Below are 20,950 nucleotides of genomic sequence, written 5' to 3'. Positions count from 1 at the left end.
TTATGACTGGACCTTTAGTAAGACTTTTAAAGTATTGGTCATTTCAATGCAGCTCTGTTCCTTTGATCCCCATTCCTTGTTTCCACTGACCCAGTGGTTGGGAGGGCTGGGCAACTCCGTAGGGAGAGGCCTTTCCCCGAACTTGGCCCCCGCATAAAATCCTTTACCTTGCAAATAACTGGGCGACATCCTGGACGGACTGATCCGATCAACGGAACCTTGCTTTGGAAGTGATCTACTAAGATTTTCTGGCGTCTTAGCTGTCTGCGGAGTTTGATATTTAAGATGGGAATCAGCAGGCATAGACATTCGTCTGTTGCTACCTTTCATAGGTCGTCGAGGTGGCGTTACAAAGCCATTGAGTGCTACATTAAGGTTCATGTGAACCCCATGTTGCACGATGTTATAATAGTTTTTACTGCAATCGATCAACTCCATCATCTTAACACAAATATTTCAATCTAATATCAATCACAAAAATCAATCTTCACGCTAGTGCTGTCAGCTAGTCAATGACAAGTTAACAACGCCCGATCTTGTTGACATTCGAAAACAAAGCAAATTCGATATATGGCGATCCAGCCGTCCGATTGGCATCAGTTATATGACTAATAATAAGTTGGAGAGCCTTGATAATTCAGAGACAAATCCAACAGAAGATAGGTAACAAATAAATGAAGTACCACGTCACTGTTACACTTAATGGTGTAAACTTCTAACAAATAACAACCAATTGAAAAATGATGCAGAGAAAAATGTGTCCCTTTAATGGAAGACGCAATCCAACTCTATCAGTTCCGTTCAATTTTGATCAAATGAATATCGTCAAAAATGACCATCAATAATTGTCTATACAATATTTACAATAAATATAAACATATCACAACTTCAAACAATCTGACTATGACATTACTTGTCCTTCCTGTTCTCTCAAGCCAGAGTAGAGGTAATTTTATGTACGTGTACTGTTTTTTCGAAGCTTTTTAAATATTCAACCAATCAAAAATAAGAAAAACATCACGTGCTTATATTGATTAATTTGGAAGAGTTAAAATAACAGTTAATTAAAATAATACTTTTCATAAAATATTTTTTTTAAATACAATTTGAGCGTTATATAAGTCTATCCAAATAATATTAATAATAAAATTATCTAACTTTTTCCAAAATTAAACTATTTTTGAAAACTTCATCCATTGTTAATCAGAAATGTTTTGTCATTTTTTTTTTCCTTGTGGCAATGAGTCATTTCATCACAATAGTCAGCTGATGAATATTTAGCTAAAATCTATTTAATAATTAAAATTTAGTCCTTATGGCGAGTGAAAAATCCCCCTTGTTGGGGAATCAAAATGACTACAGTTCTGCTCCATATGGTGGGTCTTCTGAGGGTATGTTATTAGTGGTTGTCTTATTTGAAAACATTCTATTGTCACTGAGTCCTACTGTACTTTTTATTTTATTTACTAAGTTTAAAACAGAAAATGCAGTACTAACTAATCTAAACACATATTAATGGAAAGAATTATTATAAGATATGTCCTAAGATTAATATTTTTAGCCTCCTTTTGTAATTATTATTTAATAAACTGCAAATTTTCTTTGTCTTGTCACTTCCACAAACATTTTTTAAGTTTTTCTATCTTTTCCTAATTACATATTTAACAGTTAAATTTTTCTCATGTAGTATGGAGATTTGTAATTACTTTGTACCTTGTAATAATTAAGTTTGACATCTTAATAATTAACAAAGGTATGGCGAAGTATGGCACTTAGTATTGGTTACTAAAACACTGTCTGTACCTAGCATCAGTTTCGAAGCTGAGTGTCACTTGCATGCTCAGAACTAAAATTGCATTTCATTTTCTGTTCCATATCTTTAGCTTTTTTATTCGGGAGCTATCCTGAATCGTGATCTTTAAAATCTATTGGCTTCTTGGCAATTGTAGTTGGCATGACAGATCATGATACGGAAATATCCCCTTTTTATTAATAAATAGAAAAAGAAAAGATCTTAGAGTTAATTGTTCGACACATTTATAAACTGTTATACTAGTATATCATGCAACAAAATTCCAAGTTATTCATCACGTCAGACATATATTATAATTTTAAATTAAACTAAATTCAAGTAAATACTGGGGAGATTTCTGTTGCGTGATCTTTAGAAGAATAATCGCTAAATCTTAGCAACTTCTAGGCAGTGGCCCTGCGAGAAACTAAAAAAAATCACAGAAAGGGACAATCTCGAAGGGTATAAATCCTTGGGCAAACATCTACATATTTTTAAAAAAAATTTGCAACTTTAAAATCTACATGGCGCCTTAATGATTGTTATTGGTGTGACATATCACAATAAGGAAATATTCCCTAAATGCTAAAGTATGGAGTTAAGTTACTGTTTATCTTTATCATTTCCTAAATCTTTAAAATATTTTGACTTAAAATTAAGATCTATAGCTGCATATTGAATATTCGCTTTAAGGTGAGTTCTGGGAAGTCTTTTCATATCGGGGGATTATGCAATATGTTTCAAATGAAATACCTTTCTTCACTTTCAAACCTTTTACAACAATATATATGTTACCGTGACTGACCGAAATCAAGAGGATGTCAACAATCACATAGAAGCTTCGATGAAGGTCCGAAATATTTGTTATATCCTATTTACTATTAATTTATTTATTGATGTAATTATATTTATTCGATATTTTAATATCTGCTGAGGATAGAATAGGAAAAACATCAGTGTTCGGAGTACCAGGTAAATGTATGCCGGGCAGTGGCATGAACTTTAAATATTTATTTCGGACATTTACCAAAGCGACTCTGATTGTCAACATTCATCAGTGAAAATCAACAATCATAAATTTTGGTCATTCACAGTAACATATATATATATCTAAATGCTGTGGATTGCCTCGAGGTAGTTACGAGCTACACATTTAAAATTCATCTTATTCTGTGATGATTTTTTTTAATTTCTTATGTTCCACTGCATAGGTGGTAGTCAAATTTGGTGACTTTTTTATGTGCAGCTTTGAAGCATAAAAATTATTTTTGAATTGAGCAACAAGGATTTGATGAAACATAATCTAAATTGCTTCAACTTGCATGTTAAACATCAACTTAAATTTTTTTTCTTTTAAATACTAATTTTATCAATAAGTGAAACATCCAGCCCATTGTAGCCTTGGGGTTCATGAAAATTAAGGCTCCACCATTTCGGGTCCAACAACATGGCAGTGTTGTCAGCATTGTGCACAAATCAACTTAGCATCCCAGACAGGCTAGCACCTATTTATCTGAGATTAAGAGGATATCAAATCTCCACCAAGATTTGCATCCAAGTCTTTCACAACTACAGCTCAGTGCCTTTAATCATTGAGCCAATGTTGCTCAAATTTTACACATCATAATTTATTATATTAAAATAAGTTTGTTATAGTTCTTAGAGTAGATGTTTTGTGATATATGTTACATCTTAACCACTTGAACAGGGAAGATAATTCAACATGTTACTGGTTAGAAGTTCTGGAATAAAAAGTAAAAGTTACTCAATTGTCAAATATAAGCATATCTTTGAACCCATGAAATTCACCTCCAAGTTCAAAATATTCAAGCTTACCATTGAAAAAAGTTTGTTTAAAAGAAAAGATTTAACATTAAAATATTTTTTTTTTTATTTCCAATGAGCTGCACAATCGGTCTTGCCGATAAGCAGACCTAGTGCGGTCTCCAGAGGTGGTATCCACTCTTTCAGGACCACCACAATGGATGAGATACCGTTGGNTAGCAGCATTCGTCTAGTTTCTGCCACACTAGATGGCAGCACCGAGACTCTATTTGGATGCTAAAGTGCTACATTAAAATATTTGTTTACTTAAAAGGGAATGGAGATTTTTTTCTTTTTGAAGGAGGAAAGGTTATGTCTAGTGTTTAAACTCACCTTTTCATCTCCTTATACACCAAGGTTCCCATGGAGTTAGATAAACCTAGAATTGACAGAGAATTTGACTTTGGGCAAAGAAAAGTCAGGGAGTAATGCAATTTTCAAACAAAATTTAAAAAATCTTCATGTTAAACCTTAATGTATTTTGTTTTTACCAAATTTAATGAATGGGATATTTTCTTTCAAAAGTTGGGTTTCATTGCTAATTGTCTTATAGAAGCATTCAAGAAGCATGCAAATTAGTAAAAAAGTTATGTGATTTGTTTTTTACCGAATTTTATATTTGGGATATTTTTCTATCAATAGGCAGGTTTCAGTTCTAACTGTTTTAATAATAATTTGAGTGAACCCATAACAAACCATTATGTAGTTATAGTTTATATAATAGTTTGTTTGGATTTCATTAATATATTTGTGTTACCATAAGTTATATAAAACTTGCATAGATTGTATATTTTTCAGATTATATCTTTTAATAAATTAATGTTATTTTAGCTCCAGAAGCTGATCGTCAAACAACTTATGTCACTGTTCCTCCCATTGGACCTGATGAATTACCACCGCCTTATAATCCCTCCCCTCATGGAGTTCCTATGATATCATGCAAAGTTTGTGGATTTATGATCGACATATCTGCTAGGAAAGATCAACATGTTATCAAATGCACAAGCTGCAATGAAGCTACAGTATGATTTAGTTACTTAAGTTTATTTTTTTAAAAAATGAATTAATTAATTAAATTTAATGATATATAAATTGGGTTGGACTCAAATTTAGACTGTGTGGGTTTTCATAATGCCATGATGACAATTTTATAATTACAGTGGAAGATCAATGTAATGCAGTTTTGAGAACTGCATTTTTCCATAAACCATTTTAACTTTGCAGGTGTAAACAATGAATCACATTTTAAGAAATTTCTGTAAACTAAGCCAGAAAGAATAACTTTTTGCTTTACTTGTTTAATTATTCACTGAGCGGTTAAAATTTCAAAAATCTAAGCAAACCAAAATTGACCGATTCGCTTATTATTACATCTAACGTTTTAGAGAGAAAAAAAATCTGTAAATAATGAATTTTTAAGTGGATATTTTATTGTGTTTTTCTAACAGTTGTATCTGAAATTTATTTATAACCATTTTAAAATTTATCTGTTCCAGACTAATATTCTCATGTTTAATATGTATGTAATGATCTATATAATACAAAATTGTATAAAATACAAAGCATTGCATTTCAAAGTTATTATTATAACAATCTTCTGCAACTTATATTTTATTAAATATTATATGTAATTTGAAGCAGTTAGTATTAACAGTATTCTCCCTAAGCTTTTTTAGAAGGGCTTACCCTTTGATCTCAAAAAAATATGCCCCTTTTGCCTTTTTGTAAAAATGAGCTGCCATCCCTTAAAGTTAAAAGCATTGAATTTTTATCCATATTCCATTTTTAAAAAAATTAATTCACTGTTTAAATAATAATTGCACAATGGTAAAATTATCTGTGTTTATAAGTTTAATTCTGATTGCTATTGCAAATATATATACTTTGTTAGGATTATTCTCCACTGGTAAAATTTTTATAAGTATTTTTGAGGGGAAGGGGGAGTATTAGTAATTTTTTTAATTAATTTATATTTTAAAACTATTTTTTAAATAAATACCTCTTTAAAAAATTTTACCTCCTAAATGTTTATTTTCTCATAATTTTTAGTTTATAGAAAAAAAAGCTTTCTGGTTTATTGATCATTTTTTGTTAGTTTGCTTTTTTAAAAAAAAATTCAGTACATAGATTGTCTTTTAGCATGCTTCCAATTATTTTTATAAACTACAAATTTTTAGCATATTGTGATATCGAGAGAGACAAACTGTTGAAAATAGAATTCAGTTATTACTTAATGTTACACATTTTAATAAATTTTTAGGGTGTTAAGTGATTGCCCTTTCAAAACTCTAAGTGCTTTTTTCATAGAGGAAGCTCCCTCCCCTTCTTTATTAATAGGGAGAGCTCTGGTTATTAATAAGTAATCAACTTCATAAAAATATCCTGTAATTATTTTAAGGCGGCAATTTGATGTTTGTCTAAAAATGTTATTTATCCTTTGTTATTTTTGCACGTTAACAAACAAGGAAAATGAACTCCTAATTTTAAACCTGGTTTTTCTCTTATGAACTTTAAACATAAATAATACCTCCGGGAAACATTTGTAATCTTTAATGCACTCTGTTTAAAATTATTTTAGAGCATCTGAAAAATAATTCTACATTTTAAAGTATTAATTATTTTCTAAAATTTTTAATCAATGAACATTTTATTATCTTTAAGGAAAATTAAAAGTTTATAAAAAATTTAAGTTTTGATATAATTTTAGATCAAACGCCTATGCCTTTTTGAAACAATTAAAATAAGAAAGACTAATTTTGTCCCGCAGTGGACTGATCGTTAAGACACGGTTCCCAGCAGATCACCGAAGTCAAGCATCACTGGCTGCGGTCAGTGTGCGGGTGGGTGACCACTTGGATCAGTCTGCGTAGGGACCGAGGGTGTGCGGTATTGGTCCTCGTTAAACTGTGCTACCGTAAAGTGCTCGACTTCGCGCGCAGGTCGTCGGGCTACCGAAGCGGGGGTGCCATCCCCTCCGCAGAGGATCAAAATTGTGATGGCATGTCTTCGGATCATCCTCCGGGATGTTTCCCAGACCGTCGCCAATAGCCCATTGTGCAGCTCTAGTGCGACGTAAATTAACAACAACAACAACAAGACTAATTTTTTTTAATAATATTAAAAACGAGCTTTAAATAACTTTGTTTAATAATTAGTTTCTTTTATATACAAAGATTTAAGTTGTAGATCTTAAATATGCTAATTAATTAAAGAAAGTAAAACGTAGGAAATCTGTTACGAAAATATGCTTTATTTAAATAAACATACCTCTTTTGGGCAGATTCAAAATTTTGATTCTCAATATATAGAGGAAGGGATATAGCCCTAGTATTTAAGAGTATTAAAAATTTAGTCTCTTTAATATTAATTTTGTGTGCTTTGTTGTATTTCTTGAAATGCTCAAGTAAATAATTTCAAATTTCATGGGTAAAAATATTTATTATTCAGTTTAGTAAAATCAGAAAAAAATAAATTGTTAAGGTATACGATTTATTTAATAGCCACGAGGTCGCTCTCCGTTGTACCATAGTTGTTGTTGACTTTGTGATCCTAAAGAACCTGTGAACCGAAAACATCTCCATCTCTGTAGGTCACTTTACAGACTTGACTCCAAGATTGCTAAATATTGGCGTGCGAGAGAACTTCTGGAGAAATGACTTCGGTCTTTTTTTTACTTCTTGTGTTCTGATGTTTATTGTTCTCTTCCTTGTATTTTATTGTTTTCCCTGCCATTGGAAATATAAAAAAAATGCATCTAATTTTTTTAAAGACTAGTTTTTTGAAGTTTTATTGCTTTATTCAAATTATTTTTATTAAATTTTATGATTTTAAATAATTTACATGATTTTTGAAATTGTAAATTAAAGTTAATATGCCTTGCTATTCAAGAAATTTGCAATCATTATTAAAATTATTTTTAAAAAAATAAATTGTAATGAAGATTATTATATTTTTTTAAACGAGTTGTATATAATGCTCAATTTTTTTTCTACTTGAATAGTCCCAGGGTGGCAAAAAAAGAAGATAAAAAACCCTAAAAATAAAATTTACGTTAAGGACTCTAAACTTTCAAATGCTCTTCTGATTAAACTATTTAGAAAGTATTTTCCAGATTTCACTTATCCTCATACTTAGAAGTAGAAGATCTGAATTTGTCAAAAAAAAAAAAAATTATTAAAAAATAAAGTAGTTTTGTGACTACTGTTTGTAAATATTGATGACATTATTTAAAGTTGAACTATCAATATTGTATCTGAGTATGTGAAAATCCAATAATTATATGAAAAGTTATTAAGAAACCATTGCATTATTTTGGTCTTTGTACATGTTTATAACAAAAGTTAGATTGTTGGATGATTGAATTTTTGGTTGAGGTTCAATATTGAAAAACATATGAACTTGTATCTTATAGCCCATCAAAAGTGCACCGGTGGGGAAAAAATATGTGAGGTGCCCATGCAATTGTCTTCTCATCTGCAAATCCAGCTCCCAGAGAATTGCTTGTCCAAGAAATAATTGGTATGACATTCAATTTCGAACTTTAAATATTTGAATAAATTTTTTTAATTAGCAATTATTAAATAATTGAATTTATAAGTTAAACTAATAGTTTTCGGATTATATCCTGACAAAGTTGTGTTAGCCTAGTGTAATGTGTATCTCATTCAAATGGATTATTTTATTACCTTTTTTCATGAATGCACTTTATACATATTACTATTTGGTATTTAGTTAAATAAAGAATCATTCAGCTATAATTATTATGACTGTATTAGATTTTTTACTACAACACAGAGTTGAAATCTTTTGTGGGCATATTAATTCTGGTTTTAATGGATTTTTAATTATTTTGTGAGCAAAGAATTGTACAAACTAATAGTTGATTGTTAAAAAAAAACTTCTTGCAGAAGATAACAATGTTAAATATTGATACATTTATCTAGTTTTATTTTTATTCTATACTTATACTGATTGTAATTACCTTATTATAAGAACTTTGTATTGCTTGGTTTTAAAAATGCTAACATTAATAGAAAAAAAACTTTAGTTTAATTGATAGTGTGTAATTTATTAATAAATTTTTCTTTTTGTTTATCCATTAATCAACACTCTCAAATTTCTTTTATGGGATGGTTCTAAAATTGCACTAGAAACTTATAGCAATTATCAAGATGATATATAAATATCTCATTGAAGGTATGCTTGCACCAAAACAACATTACTTTCCTGTCCCCTTATATTTAAGTCTTCACCTGGTATAGCACAAATTCCCTGATCTAGAGCTAGTGGAGTACTTAACTTAAGACAGTACTTTCAGAACTTAATTCATTAAGATTAAATATGAAGTTTGATCAAATTCTGAATGTGTCAAGGAACTCGTCCACTATGTGTACTTGATTTGTATTTTTTTCTTCTGAGTTTATTTTTTTAACTGCTCACTGAAGTTTGACTTTTTGTATTTTAATTTTACCAAATATTTAATTTAAAATTTAAATTAATATTTAACTTTTTTTATTTTAAAATTAGCAAAAGGATTCTGAACCTTGCATCTGTACCTTCAGATCCCTTTCCCCCAAATGTGCCTGGCATGTGTCAAGTTTCATGTGCTTATTGCCATAGTCTCTTTTTAGTAAGTTATGTTTTTATCCCTTTACTTGTTAGAAGTATCTATATACTTAATGTTTTGATTTGTTTTTACTTAAAATTATGTATATTCACCAAAATTATTATACTAGTAACTGGCATTAATATTTGAAATATTGTCCCACTTAAAGAAATATCTAACCAAATAGCTAAATGTGGTAGAATAAGTAAGTTATTTTATTACTGAAGGGATACATTATTAAATATGATAATTCTTTGATATTTTTATTTAAAATATATTTTTATATTTTCTATAAATAACAAATTTGACTTGTGAATTCTTATTTAATTATTTAAAATAAATAGATAATACTAAAAAAAGAAATATGCAATTACTTTATTTTCTTCAAAAGAATTCCATTATTGAGGATTGTTTTGCACACATTTCCTTAAACATTCCTTTGCCTCTTTTTCTAAATTAGATTGTTATTATCTCTTCCTGGAGGTATTGAATGTTTTAAAGTAAATGAATGTTTATTACATTATTTTGTGACAGTTATTTTGTATATATTTTATTTATGTATATATTTTATTTATGTATATATTTTATTTATGTATAAATTGATTCATTGTTTTATCTCTTCTCTTTTATTAAATTATTGCATTAGTTGCTCCCAAAATTTAGACCAAATATTAATTTAATATAGACCAAAAAATATTTTTTTAAACTTAAAGCAACTAATAACTTAACATTTTCATAGATAATTTCGTAGAAAAAGAAGAAAAAAAACTAGTGGGTGAAAAAACATTTATTTTTTGTAGTTAACTATAACTGCTAAATTATAAATGTTGTTGACTATATCTACTATATTACAAATATAGAACTAAAACTACATTCTAAATGTTATGGCTACTACTTTTAGAACTTTTCTGGAGAATTTAATTTGCACCCATATTCAAAATGGTTTTATACAAAATATTAATTTATTTAAACATCTATAACTATAGAGAAATGTTTATACATGTTTTCATTTGCTAGTTTGTTATTCTAATCCATTTTTTTTTTCTTTTAACCTTCAACTTTTAATACCTTTCTTGACAAAAAAATATTTAATTTAGTAATGTTAAGAAATTATCAAATACTTACCAAATGTTTGTCTTTTTCTTTTTTATATTTCCTCTAAAAAAAATTACATAAAAAGTTAAGAGAAAATATATCCCCTTCCATTTGAAAGTATGGTCAAAGTGATATACCTATTTTTGTAATGGTTAGTTTAAATATTCATTATAAATAATAGTAAGAATAATCTAATAATGGTGTTCTGGAACATAAGAAATAATTCTTATTAATACTCAACAGAAAATGACAAATTTTATGGAAGAAACTTGACTTACTTATTTTATTGCAATACATATGCTCACGTTAGTAAAAAATATATAAGGGAAACCAGGGTTAGTTGGAACAGTTTTAAGTTTTTATCTGTTTAAAGAATTATTTGTATGGTTAAAAAAATTTTCCATAAAGCAAGCTGCTTACTTCTCTCCAATCATGATTTTTATTTTTCATTTAACTCATGTTTATGGATTGTACTTTTATTGTAATGTTTTGATTCCTACACTTTTTTCCCGCTTTGCAAACTATTTAAATTTCTTCTTAGCCATCTTACGAATAGTTATTATTTCATATAGTTTTAATTTAATATCTTTTGCTTTCCTTTTTTATTCTTTTTTTATTCGAGCTAATTCTCTTATTTAAATCTTTCAGTTTAATACCTTGACCAATGCTTTAGCTAGATGTCCCCATTGCCGCAAAGTGTAAGTAAATAAATTAACTTCATTTTTATCATAGTCTTACAATTTTGTTCATTTCTCTTTTGTTATAAAATTTATATTTAACAGTTATTCGTTTGTAATTATAAAACAGTGTTGGATTTGTTTTGAGAAATTCATACAGTGAGAATGTGAAATTTATAAAGTGCTCCATTGATGTTTGCAATCTATATACATATATCTGTATAAAAATAACAATTATTTTCAAACCTCTCTCCATGACGCTTTTTTTTAAAAAATTTTGATCATTTATATATTAAACAAAGTAATTTTGTAAAAAAAAAAAATTTTTTTATTCAAGAATTTTGTAAAACTTTTCTTTATTTTTGTTTACTTTTCTACATTCTTCTTTTCAAGATTATGGTTTAAGTTAACGTCCTTTAAATAAATGAAAGAAATATAAACAATGTATTTTGTTCCTGATTCAAATAAGTGTAGTATTTAAAAAAAAAATTAAGTTTAAATGGGAAGAAGTGAAAAGAAAAAAAGTCAAAAGTTAAGAAATCAAAAAAATTACTACTGCAAATAATACTTCTAGTGACATACCTAGTTCATTAGCAATTTATGAAAAATAACTATTATTATGAATCAACTCTGCAACTTCTTGTTATTTAAATGTTGTTATTCCAATGTACTCTAATTCATCTTTTACTTGTATGAATTATCTTGTGTTTTATCTTACATTACTTTTAACACAATTGTTGAGATATTTTAAAGTTCATCAATTAAAATAATTTGGTGGAAAAATTGAATACAGGAAAACCTGTCAAATTTATCACCCGATTTAATCTCTATTAACAAGAACCAAATTTATTCTATATAATAAATGAGAGAAAAGCATTTATAATCTGAGCCCCTATTTGTCTTTTATGTTTGCCACATTAAATAAGTCAGATACATCTTGACTGCTACTCTGATACCTTCGTAATTTGACCAGAATAAAAAAAAATATTCGGAATATATTTTATGGAATTTAGTTATATTAGACTTTCATGTATTTAATGAAATAGTATTAAAAACTAGTTTAAAATCCTATGTAAGTTGACTATACGGTGAAACTATCAAAGTCTTTTCTTACAATTTAGTTTGTAAATTGCTTAACAAAATAAAAAAAATTTAAATAAATATAAGTAATCTAACTCTGTGTGTGTTTTGAGTATTGATATTTTTTAAAAATTATTAATGATAAATGACTGACGTGTTAAAAGAACAAATTTGCTTGTTCATTTTTCAAACAAAACAGTTTAATGTTAAATATAAGGATTAAAGGTAAAGATTTTAAAAAATTTCTCTTTACAAGTTGACCTCTAAAAAATGCACCTCAAGCAGTCAACTTACACAGGTTGTTTGAATAAAAGTGTGGAAAAGTTTGTTCTCTGTTTCTTCATTTCTATCTATAAACAGGATAAAAATATTCATTTTATATTTTTGTCTGAATGAAAGTGTGGGAAAGTTTCAGTTCACTGTTTCTTTTCTATTTATGGAGAAGAAATATTAATCTAATATTTTTTCAATTGATAATACTGTAAGAGCTCTGTTTTTATCCCTCAGATGGATTACCTTTTTTAAGTTATCATTATTGTCAAAACAATATTTGTTTTTAGCATTGTGAATTTTTCAATGGGTAGTAGTTATAGGATGAAATATTAATTTTTTCTTTGTTTTCACAGCTCTTCTGTGGGGCAGCAGTTTTCACGAAGTCGTGGAACCATGTATCTCTTTTTATCTCTGTTATTTTTAATTATAGGCTTAGGGGTTACGGTGAGTATCACATGCTTTAAAATAAATCCTACTTGCTATCTAACTTTATAAACAGGCAGTTTTTAGCTATGAGATAAAGACCCCCTTAACACGTTTGCTGCCGAGCAGGTGAGGATGTGATGACCCCTCTGTAGAAGAGGGTTTTTCCCAGAAGCCGATTTACTTTTTATAACAAATATATTGAAAAGTTGTAAGAAAACATAATTATGTGCATCATACTGATTTCTAAGTAATATGCAGGCGTTTCTTGATAGAATATTTTGGCCACGCGCCAGCGCGTGATAGGCACTAGCGGTAAAATTAATTCCTAAATGCCACATTTCGCGCTAACGCGTGATGCGTAAAAATCAAACAAAATAATGAAGATAAGTTTCAAAATGTATTATTTTTGTATGATACTTTATTACTAACAAATATTTAATATAAATGAAATATTATAAGCTGGCATGCAGCCTCTTGCACGATTCGTTCTTCATTGTGACAATTCCTATCAAACCTCCCAAGGTTGCAAATTTAGTTATGAATATGAATTCAGTTTTCATCTATTAAACTCAACAAGATTAACTACTGATTTTATATGTTATTCTATCAAGTATTTAAATCTGGGTTAGCATTTGTTATCCCGCCAGTCAAACTCTCTGCGATACACAGGTTCATTTTCTTTCTGATTAACTTCTATTTAAATGTTCATTTTTAATATTCTGCAGGAAAACTTTTTTTTATTTAATGAAACTGCGGGTAATGCAATTTGATTCTAAAAATATAATAGATGTTACCAACTTGCATTACATTCATACATTTTAAAAATATTTTCCCACATTTTGTTATCAAAATATATTTTAACTAACTTTACTTGTTATTATTTTTACTTAAAAGTATTTTTTTACCTTCTAAATGAAATTTGAATTAAGGAAGAACATATATAAGGTTCCTTTAGTTCTTGGAAAACTTATTGACTATCCTTCTATTACTTTTTTATCTTATTTTTTTTAAAACCTACAGCTTGTGACAGAAATTAGCATATTAGATTTATCTATTGTGTATTTAATGTGTTATTTTCTGTAATTTGAATCAAAGCTTATTTCTGAATATTGTAAACATACTTTATCAATACTTATAGTGATAGCATAGTATAATATCCATGGAAGCATATTAGGTGATATTATAGCCTAAATGAATACTCTGGGCTTATTTTTGAATGGTAATTTTTTATTTTATTAAACATGAAAAATGGTTTGCTGAAGCCAACCTTTTCATTAGTTTTAATGTTGAATTTGAATTTTTTTAATCATTGGTTCAGTTGACATGGTAATGCACATTTCAGGCATCATTAAAAGTCTTTTTTTCACAAGTTTAAAACTGGATTGTTATTCAAAATTCACTTTTTTTTTATTAATTTTTTTTTTTAACAATTTATAGTCTTGAACTTTTTCAAGACTATAAAGAAAAAGACTTTTTGTGATGCCTGAACCAACAATTGAGTCTAATATTCAATTTAATTGTAACAAAAGCTGTAGAGCTCAACTAAATTTTGTTATGCCATCTAACACTACCGTATTTATCCATGTCAAAAATATATATGTATAATATACTTGTTAAATTTTCCGGCTTCTCTCTTACAAGTAATTTTCTTTAGAAAATGAAAAGTCGGCAATTGTTATGCTCTTATTGGAATATTTAAACTCTGATTTAAAGTATTACTAATCTGTTAACTTGTGTAATTAGATTTTTAAAACTAGCCAGAAAAAAAGAAATGGGATGAGAAAAAATTTTCTAAGTGAACTTAATTTTGAAGGTCGGCAATTGAATTTGAAAAACTTAAAAGTAAAGTTTACAAAATAATGTATTTTTAAGGAACAAATTTGAGAAAATGTTTTTAAGAAGCATGAAACAAAACTTGCTTTCTACAATATTTCTAGTTTTAGTTTTCCTTGAACTTGATTTTTTTGGAAACAAGGTTCTTTTTAAATCTGCCATCACAACACATTTTTTGCCCTAAAAGTTCAAACTTTTATTTAACTTGAGGATACAAAGCTTATTCATTAAAATGTCTGAAACTAATTTTTCTTATATATATTTTTAGATTGGAACATACACCTATGCTGTAAGGCATGGAGGTATATACTGCCTATATGTAGGTAAGTTATTTTTATTTTAAAGATTTTGACTAATCAGTTGGATCTTTCCCTGTTTTACGCTTCCTCTAACTCACAAAATTAAAGTTGAAGGTTATGACCTTTTTCCCTAAAAGAATAACATACCTCTTTAACTTATTGTGTTCAACATAGTGCATAAAGGTTACAACTAAACTTATTACTATTTCTTCACTTTAATGATATGCAAATGTCCAATGTATTGCAAATTGGTTTTTGATGCAACCCTGTTTTTTATAATAATAATAATCGGTTATGATTTGATATTATTGCTTGCCGTTTTTGTTTGACTTCAAGCTTGCTGTTTGCTTACTTGCTTGTTCAAATCTTCATGTCGTAACAATTACAGATTCAAATCATCATGTTGTAAGTAATACGTCGTTTGGTAAGATTCATGTTCAACGTTATTCATTTTTTTATGTTCTGTATATTTCAAATTTAGCTGAATTATGGTCATTTAAAAAAAAAATAATCTAAAAACTCAGCTCTGTTTTAAATTTAAAACAAATAAAAAAATGCCTTGTTCTATCTTTAATTCAAAGAATCAAAATTGTCTGAAAAATATTAAAAAATGTTAAAATTCACAATTGTTTAATTTTTTCTTTGTAAGATCAATTAACGGAAGCTTCTTATCGTTAATACAGTGAAACCTCAACCTCTATGTAGAGATCTCTATTTTCAACCACTTTTGGGAGGCATGGCATTTTTACCATAGATTTTGTGTTGAAGAAAATTTTTAGGATAGACCATCAAAAAGTCTCCCAGTGACCAGGCAAACCTCTGCACCAAATGCAGAATAGATCAAATAAGAAAACACAAAAAATATCAAAAGAAAAAATATTAACAAAACAAATAAATAGATTAGAATGTTTTCACAATATTTGTATGGAAGCTCTTATTTAGTGGGCTCTTTCCCCCCCCCCTTTATTTAGTGAGCTCTTTTTTTATGATCTCTGAAAGAGCTCTATAACCTCATGTTGCAGTCAGGGTGCACTAAAAACGATGCTATGATCAATGATTTATTTTTAGAGTTAAAAGTTAAATTAGAAAGAAAAAAAAGTCATTTTAGAAAAAACTAAGCAACTCAAACAAACTAGCCTCTTCTCACTTTTGAAGCTAATTAATTTTTATAGTGTAAAATTAAATACAAATTCAAACAAAAAAACAATTGTTTATTCATTTAATAGTGTTATTATTTAATTGATAATTTTTTATTTATGCATAATTGTTTCAGTAGGGATCATTTTCATTGACACAAAGTTTTATTCATTGATCCAGTTTTTATGATGCCAACACAAGTTGCATTTCTACATCAAAAAAATGACACTAACTAAAATTAAAACCATTTGTAAAAAATAATGTACCTTTGATAACATTTTTAAGTCAATGAAGGTAACCGCTAAGAATGACCAACCTCCTTTTAATGGCCAGTTTACTGTGGAACAGAGAGTGGCTTCTTCTAAGAGGTTTTACTTAGTATTAAAAAGTTATTAATAGTATAAAATAGTTGACAGTCAAATTCATGACTGCTTATCCCTTATCTAACAAGCTATACATTTAACTGTTAGTTAAATCATTTTAAAAATATTTTGTTTAAAGAAAAATTTCAGTTTTTTTTTTTTTTTTTTTTTTTTTTTTTTTTTNTTTTTTTTTTTTTTTTAATGTTTATGCATTTCTTAATGATTTAGAACTAATAACTATTGTAAAAAAGTCATTTTTTGGTTGTTTCATTAACTTGTTTTTGCGTTGATTTTTTTTTTTATTGTAAATACTTTTTTGAAATCCTTAGATATATCATATATAAATCTATCAATTTACTATTATCCTATTTTTCCATATTTGCCATGCTCCTTTCTTGTGCTTTGATCTGTAATAAAATATCCATTTTACTAAAAATAATTTGATTTTTAATTTCACCATTTTCATATTAGTTTAAAGACAAATTAAAGCAATCTTTTTTCTTTTTTTTTTCAGGTGCTTTTGTCATTTCAACATTGTTATTCTGCAAAGCTATATATTATTATACTATGAGAGCCAGCAGTATTGAAGGACCTGTTTAAAGAACTTTTACAATTTTTTACACTTGCTAATTTTACAATATTCATTTTTGTTTCCTTCCTATTGGTTAGAATGAGAAATTTGTTGGGCATATATTATTTAAATGAAAAAATTGAGCTATGGCTGATTTCTTATATGCTATTGTTAATGGTTATGAAAAAATAATAATAGTTTAATTTTTCTGTTCAATGATTATTATATTATGTGTATATATATAGCTTGTGTTAAAAAGTAAGACCTTATTTAAACTGTTTTTGATAAAATATGAAATATTTCTTTTACGATTGGATATTATTAGAGAACTTTTTTTCCTTATGCCACAATTGGGGAAAAGATATGGGTTATTATATCAGAGTGTTAAATAACTGGATAAAATTTATGTCATCTATTTGCTGATTATTTTATTATTAATTATTGGCTTTGCATAAATGTTGTTTTTCACATTAATATATTCTATGGTAATGCATCTTATTATTTATAATTTTATACTATATTTTAAGAATTCTTTCACTTCACAAGTTTGACATTTGTTCTGTTAAGTAACTAATTATTTGAAAAGAACTTTATTGTGATAAAATTTAGATTCTGTGATATTTTCATGACATATGTTATAAGCAACCCCTCCCCCATTTTGTTGATCAATGATTTTTTTATAGTGTAGATTATGAGCAATAAATTAAATTGTTTATTCTTTATATTTGGGTGCAATCAAAGTCTGTTACAAAATATGCATTTGTTTACATTTAAAATAATTTAATTTTTACCAAATTTTATCCTCGTAACAATTTTTTCATCTTCTTGAGTAATTATAGTTTTGTGCCAATCCTAGTTACTGGAAAAATGTCTAGCTTTATACATACATTGTATTTTTTTCCTTATTATTTATTATTTCCTTTAAAAAAAATAATCTGGATTTACATACAGCTTATTTAGAAATAAAAAATGTAAGAATTTCCCCATATGTACTTTTAATTGAGAATTGAGAGAACAGTTTGTTAACAGCAATTGCTAACGTGCAATCATATTATTTGTACTCAGTATAAGTCTTATTTTAAAAAATAACTGTGTTTCGAATAAATAAAAATGATTCAACGATACTGTGAAAAAGAATCGAATTTTAAATCCTGTAGTAGAAAAAGAATCAATTATTATCAAAAGCAGTTTTTAATCGTTGAAATTTTTAATATTTTTTATAATGATCAGCTTTTCTAACACAAAGCATTGAAAATTTGCTGTTTTACCATTTTGATCTAGATGGCAAATTGAAATTGACTGTGAAAGTTTCTAGGTTCATCTAAAATACTTCAGTATGTTCTTTTATGTGGTGTATAAACTTTGTAAAAATTATATATTTTATTATTATAATTTTTTTTTTAAATTTTGCTTTACCTTCTAAAAGAGAAATTAATAAAAATCTTTCTCATAAAGGTTTTATCCCAAACTACTTTCATTTCAAGGGACCAACTTTTAAGCCTTATCAAGTATTTTTAAGTTATATGATGAAAATTGCAATGTATTGTTGTAGTTGTTTTATTTATGTAAATTTCATTATTTCGTTTAAAGTTATTCTATTTTTTTTTCACTTAGTGCATCATTGTTTTATCTTTTAATTAAGGTTTCATATAATTATGTGCCCATCAAATCTTTCATTCCTTCTAAAAAATGTATAAAGCAAACTACAAAAGCACTATGTTTCTAAATGGAAAATAGTTACATTTAGAGCTACCTAATAATTATAGCTGGCTCAAATTATATTGTAAAGTACACGAATTAATTCAAGTTACTTATATTAAAACATTTGTATGCTTTTTTTTTCTGTGTGTATGAACAAGTATTTCCTTATGTTTAATGTTTATTATCTTTCTAAGCCTTGCATGGAGCTGATATATTTGTAGGAAATCTGTACATGATGTAAAAATAATTCATTTGTATACTTTTTTTTTCTTCCTGTTTTGTACAGATGTTATTTTAAATAACATGTTTTTACGTTATTAACTCTCATAGATGATGCTGTGTAAAATTATTTCTGAAATGTATTTGTAAATTACTCTATTTTAAAATTAATTTTAATTTGCTTGTAAATTTCAAAGAGTTATTTTTTTTCCCAAAAAGGTTACAATAACTGGTAATTCCAAAAATATGATACGTCTGATAAAATGTTCATAAATTGTTGTTTTTTTTTTTTTTTTTTTTTTTTTTTTTTTTTTTTTTTTTTTTTTTTGGTTATAATTTTTAAATTTATTTTAAGTGTGCATCATTTAATGATAGTTTTAAAAAAGTATCTAAAAGTTGTTGCTTAGCAAAAAATAAATATTGTTCTAGTCTAATACTGATATCTCATTTTTATGTCTTGCATGTTAAAGTATTTTCCATATTATAATGTATTAGTATTTTTTTTTTAAAAAAAAGGAACTAATCCAGTTTCTCCTTGATATTAAAAATTTCCTAAAAAATGATTCTTTTAAAATTTAAAATACTGGAATAGCAAAAACACAGTGCATTTTGTAAGAAACTCGCTGATAACTCTATATTTTAAATAAATTTTAGCAGGTTTAAAAGCACTGTTTAATTTTTCTTTTGCTTTCCTTTTTTTGTTTGCAAAAGAACTTAGTTTTCTGATCATCTGTATTAACTTCTTTTAATATGCTACTGAAATTAGTCAAACTTTATATTACAGAATAAATGTATTAATCATGCTAGTTCAGCTTTTCTCTTATTAGAAAATGAAGTTGCATAAATATTCTATATGGCATGAATTATATAGTGATTCTTTTATCATCAGCTGTTCTTTTTTTTTACTACTTTATATTCAGTAAATTAATTCTATTAATACCATGTTATATTATCCATTTATATCTGTTTAAATGCCTATTTTCTTAAAGTGTGATCTATTGATCTATATTTTAAAATAAACACTTTACCAAACAGCTCATTACTTTTACTAAGTGAATGGATCATAGAAAAAGTTAAGTATTTTAGATAAAATCACATCAAAATAGATTTCTCATCAATATTGAAAAATTGTGCATAAATACACTCTTGAAATAATCATGAAGTGGAAAGAGGGGTACATTTCTTAACACCTTGGAAATGTAATTAGTTCAAATATTTTCAACTAATTTTACAAAGAAATCAGCTTAGTGAAAGTTTGATGTTTTGTCACTTAATTGTGCTGCTTTAAATTTATGGAATTTTTATAAGTTTTTTATTTAACCAAAAGAGAAGTCTTGAAACTTTGAATTTTAGTTTATTTGATTTTTTGAAATACATTATGAAACATAAATATTTGCTACTAGTCCAATATTTTAGAATATTCTCTTTACCATTTGTAAAAAAGCATTACTATTTTCCCCTTTGTGTATATTTTGTCCCATTTTGTGCATCCTAAAAAATTCCATGCAAAAATCAAACTGCATCAATTAAAACTTCTTAAAATCATGAATAATTCTGTGAACCAGTCACATTATTAAATTGACTATAATGTGATTTGTTCTTGATTGGTTTGAATTTTTTTTATCTCCTGAACTGGTGCATTAGATCGTTTAGGATGGCATTATAGGTAAAGAAATAAAATCATCGATAACTGTTTAAATCTGGACACAGCTCAAAATGTGTGTTTACAAAAATGGGCTAAGCTCAAAATGTGTTTATAAAAATTGACAAAACTCGAAGTGCGTGTGCGCGGAAATGGACAATATATGTGAATATGAGTTTGCGAAAATGGACAAGGCACTAATCATAAACATTTCAGCACTAATAATATCTGTGCACTAATCATTAACATTTCAGGGTCAAGTCATGAACTTAGTGATCGTATCGGCTATGCATATTACACATGTCATTTTTCAGGCGATGCCTTTAAATTCTGAACGATAAAGTGAGGTTTAGAACTCTAAATTCCTTCAATGTCAATTTACTAGCCCTATTATAAACTTATTGTAACCCGTGG

The 20,950-nt window shown here is 27.3% G+C and overlaps 2 protein-coding genes across 2 annotated transcripts; one reads left to right on the top strand and one right to left on the bottom strand.

Moving 5' to 3' along the window:
• LOC107452052 (proline-rich nuclear receptor coactivator 2 A) lies at window positions 1-441 on the bottom strand. Its single transcript, XM_016068333.1, has one exon. It carries the CDS (start codon window positions 439-441, stop codon window positions 1-3), a length of 441 nt encoding a protein of 146 aa, XP_015923819.1.
• A 782-nt stretch (window positions 442-1,223) lies between these two features.
• Window positions 1,224-19,928, top strand: LOC107452055 (type I phosphatidylinositol 4,5-bisphosphate 4-phosphatase-A). The gene is made up of 8 exons (XM_016068340.3): window positions 1,224-1,391; window positions 4,448-4,638; window positions 8,028-8,134; window positions 9,143-9,245; window positions 10,965-11,014; window positions 12,700-12,790; window positions 14,874-14,928; window positions 16,918-19,928. The coding sequence occupies exons 1-8, from the start codon at window positions 1,316-1,318 to the stop codon at window positions 17,001-17,003; spliced, it is 759 nt and encodes a 252-aa protein (XP_015923826.1). The 5' UTR covers window positions 1,224-1,315; the 3' UTR covers window positions 17,004-19,928.
• The last annotated feature ends 1,022 nt before the right edge of the window (window positions 19,929-20,950 follow it).

Source organism: Parasteatoda tepidariorum, chromosome 6 (genome assembly GCF_043381705.1).
Source record: "Parasteatoda tepidariorum isolate YZ-2023 chromosome 6, CAS_Ptep_4.0, whole genome shotgun sequence".
Lineage (NCBI taxonomy): Eukaryota > Metazoa > Arthropoda > Arachnida > Araneae > Theridiidae > Parasteatoda > Parasteatoda tepidariorum.
The sequence above is the reverse complement of the archived record's forward strand: the minus strand, read 5'-3'. Positions and strand labels throughout refer to the sequence as shown.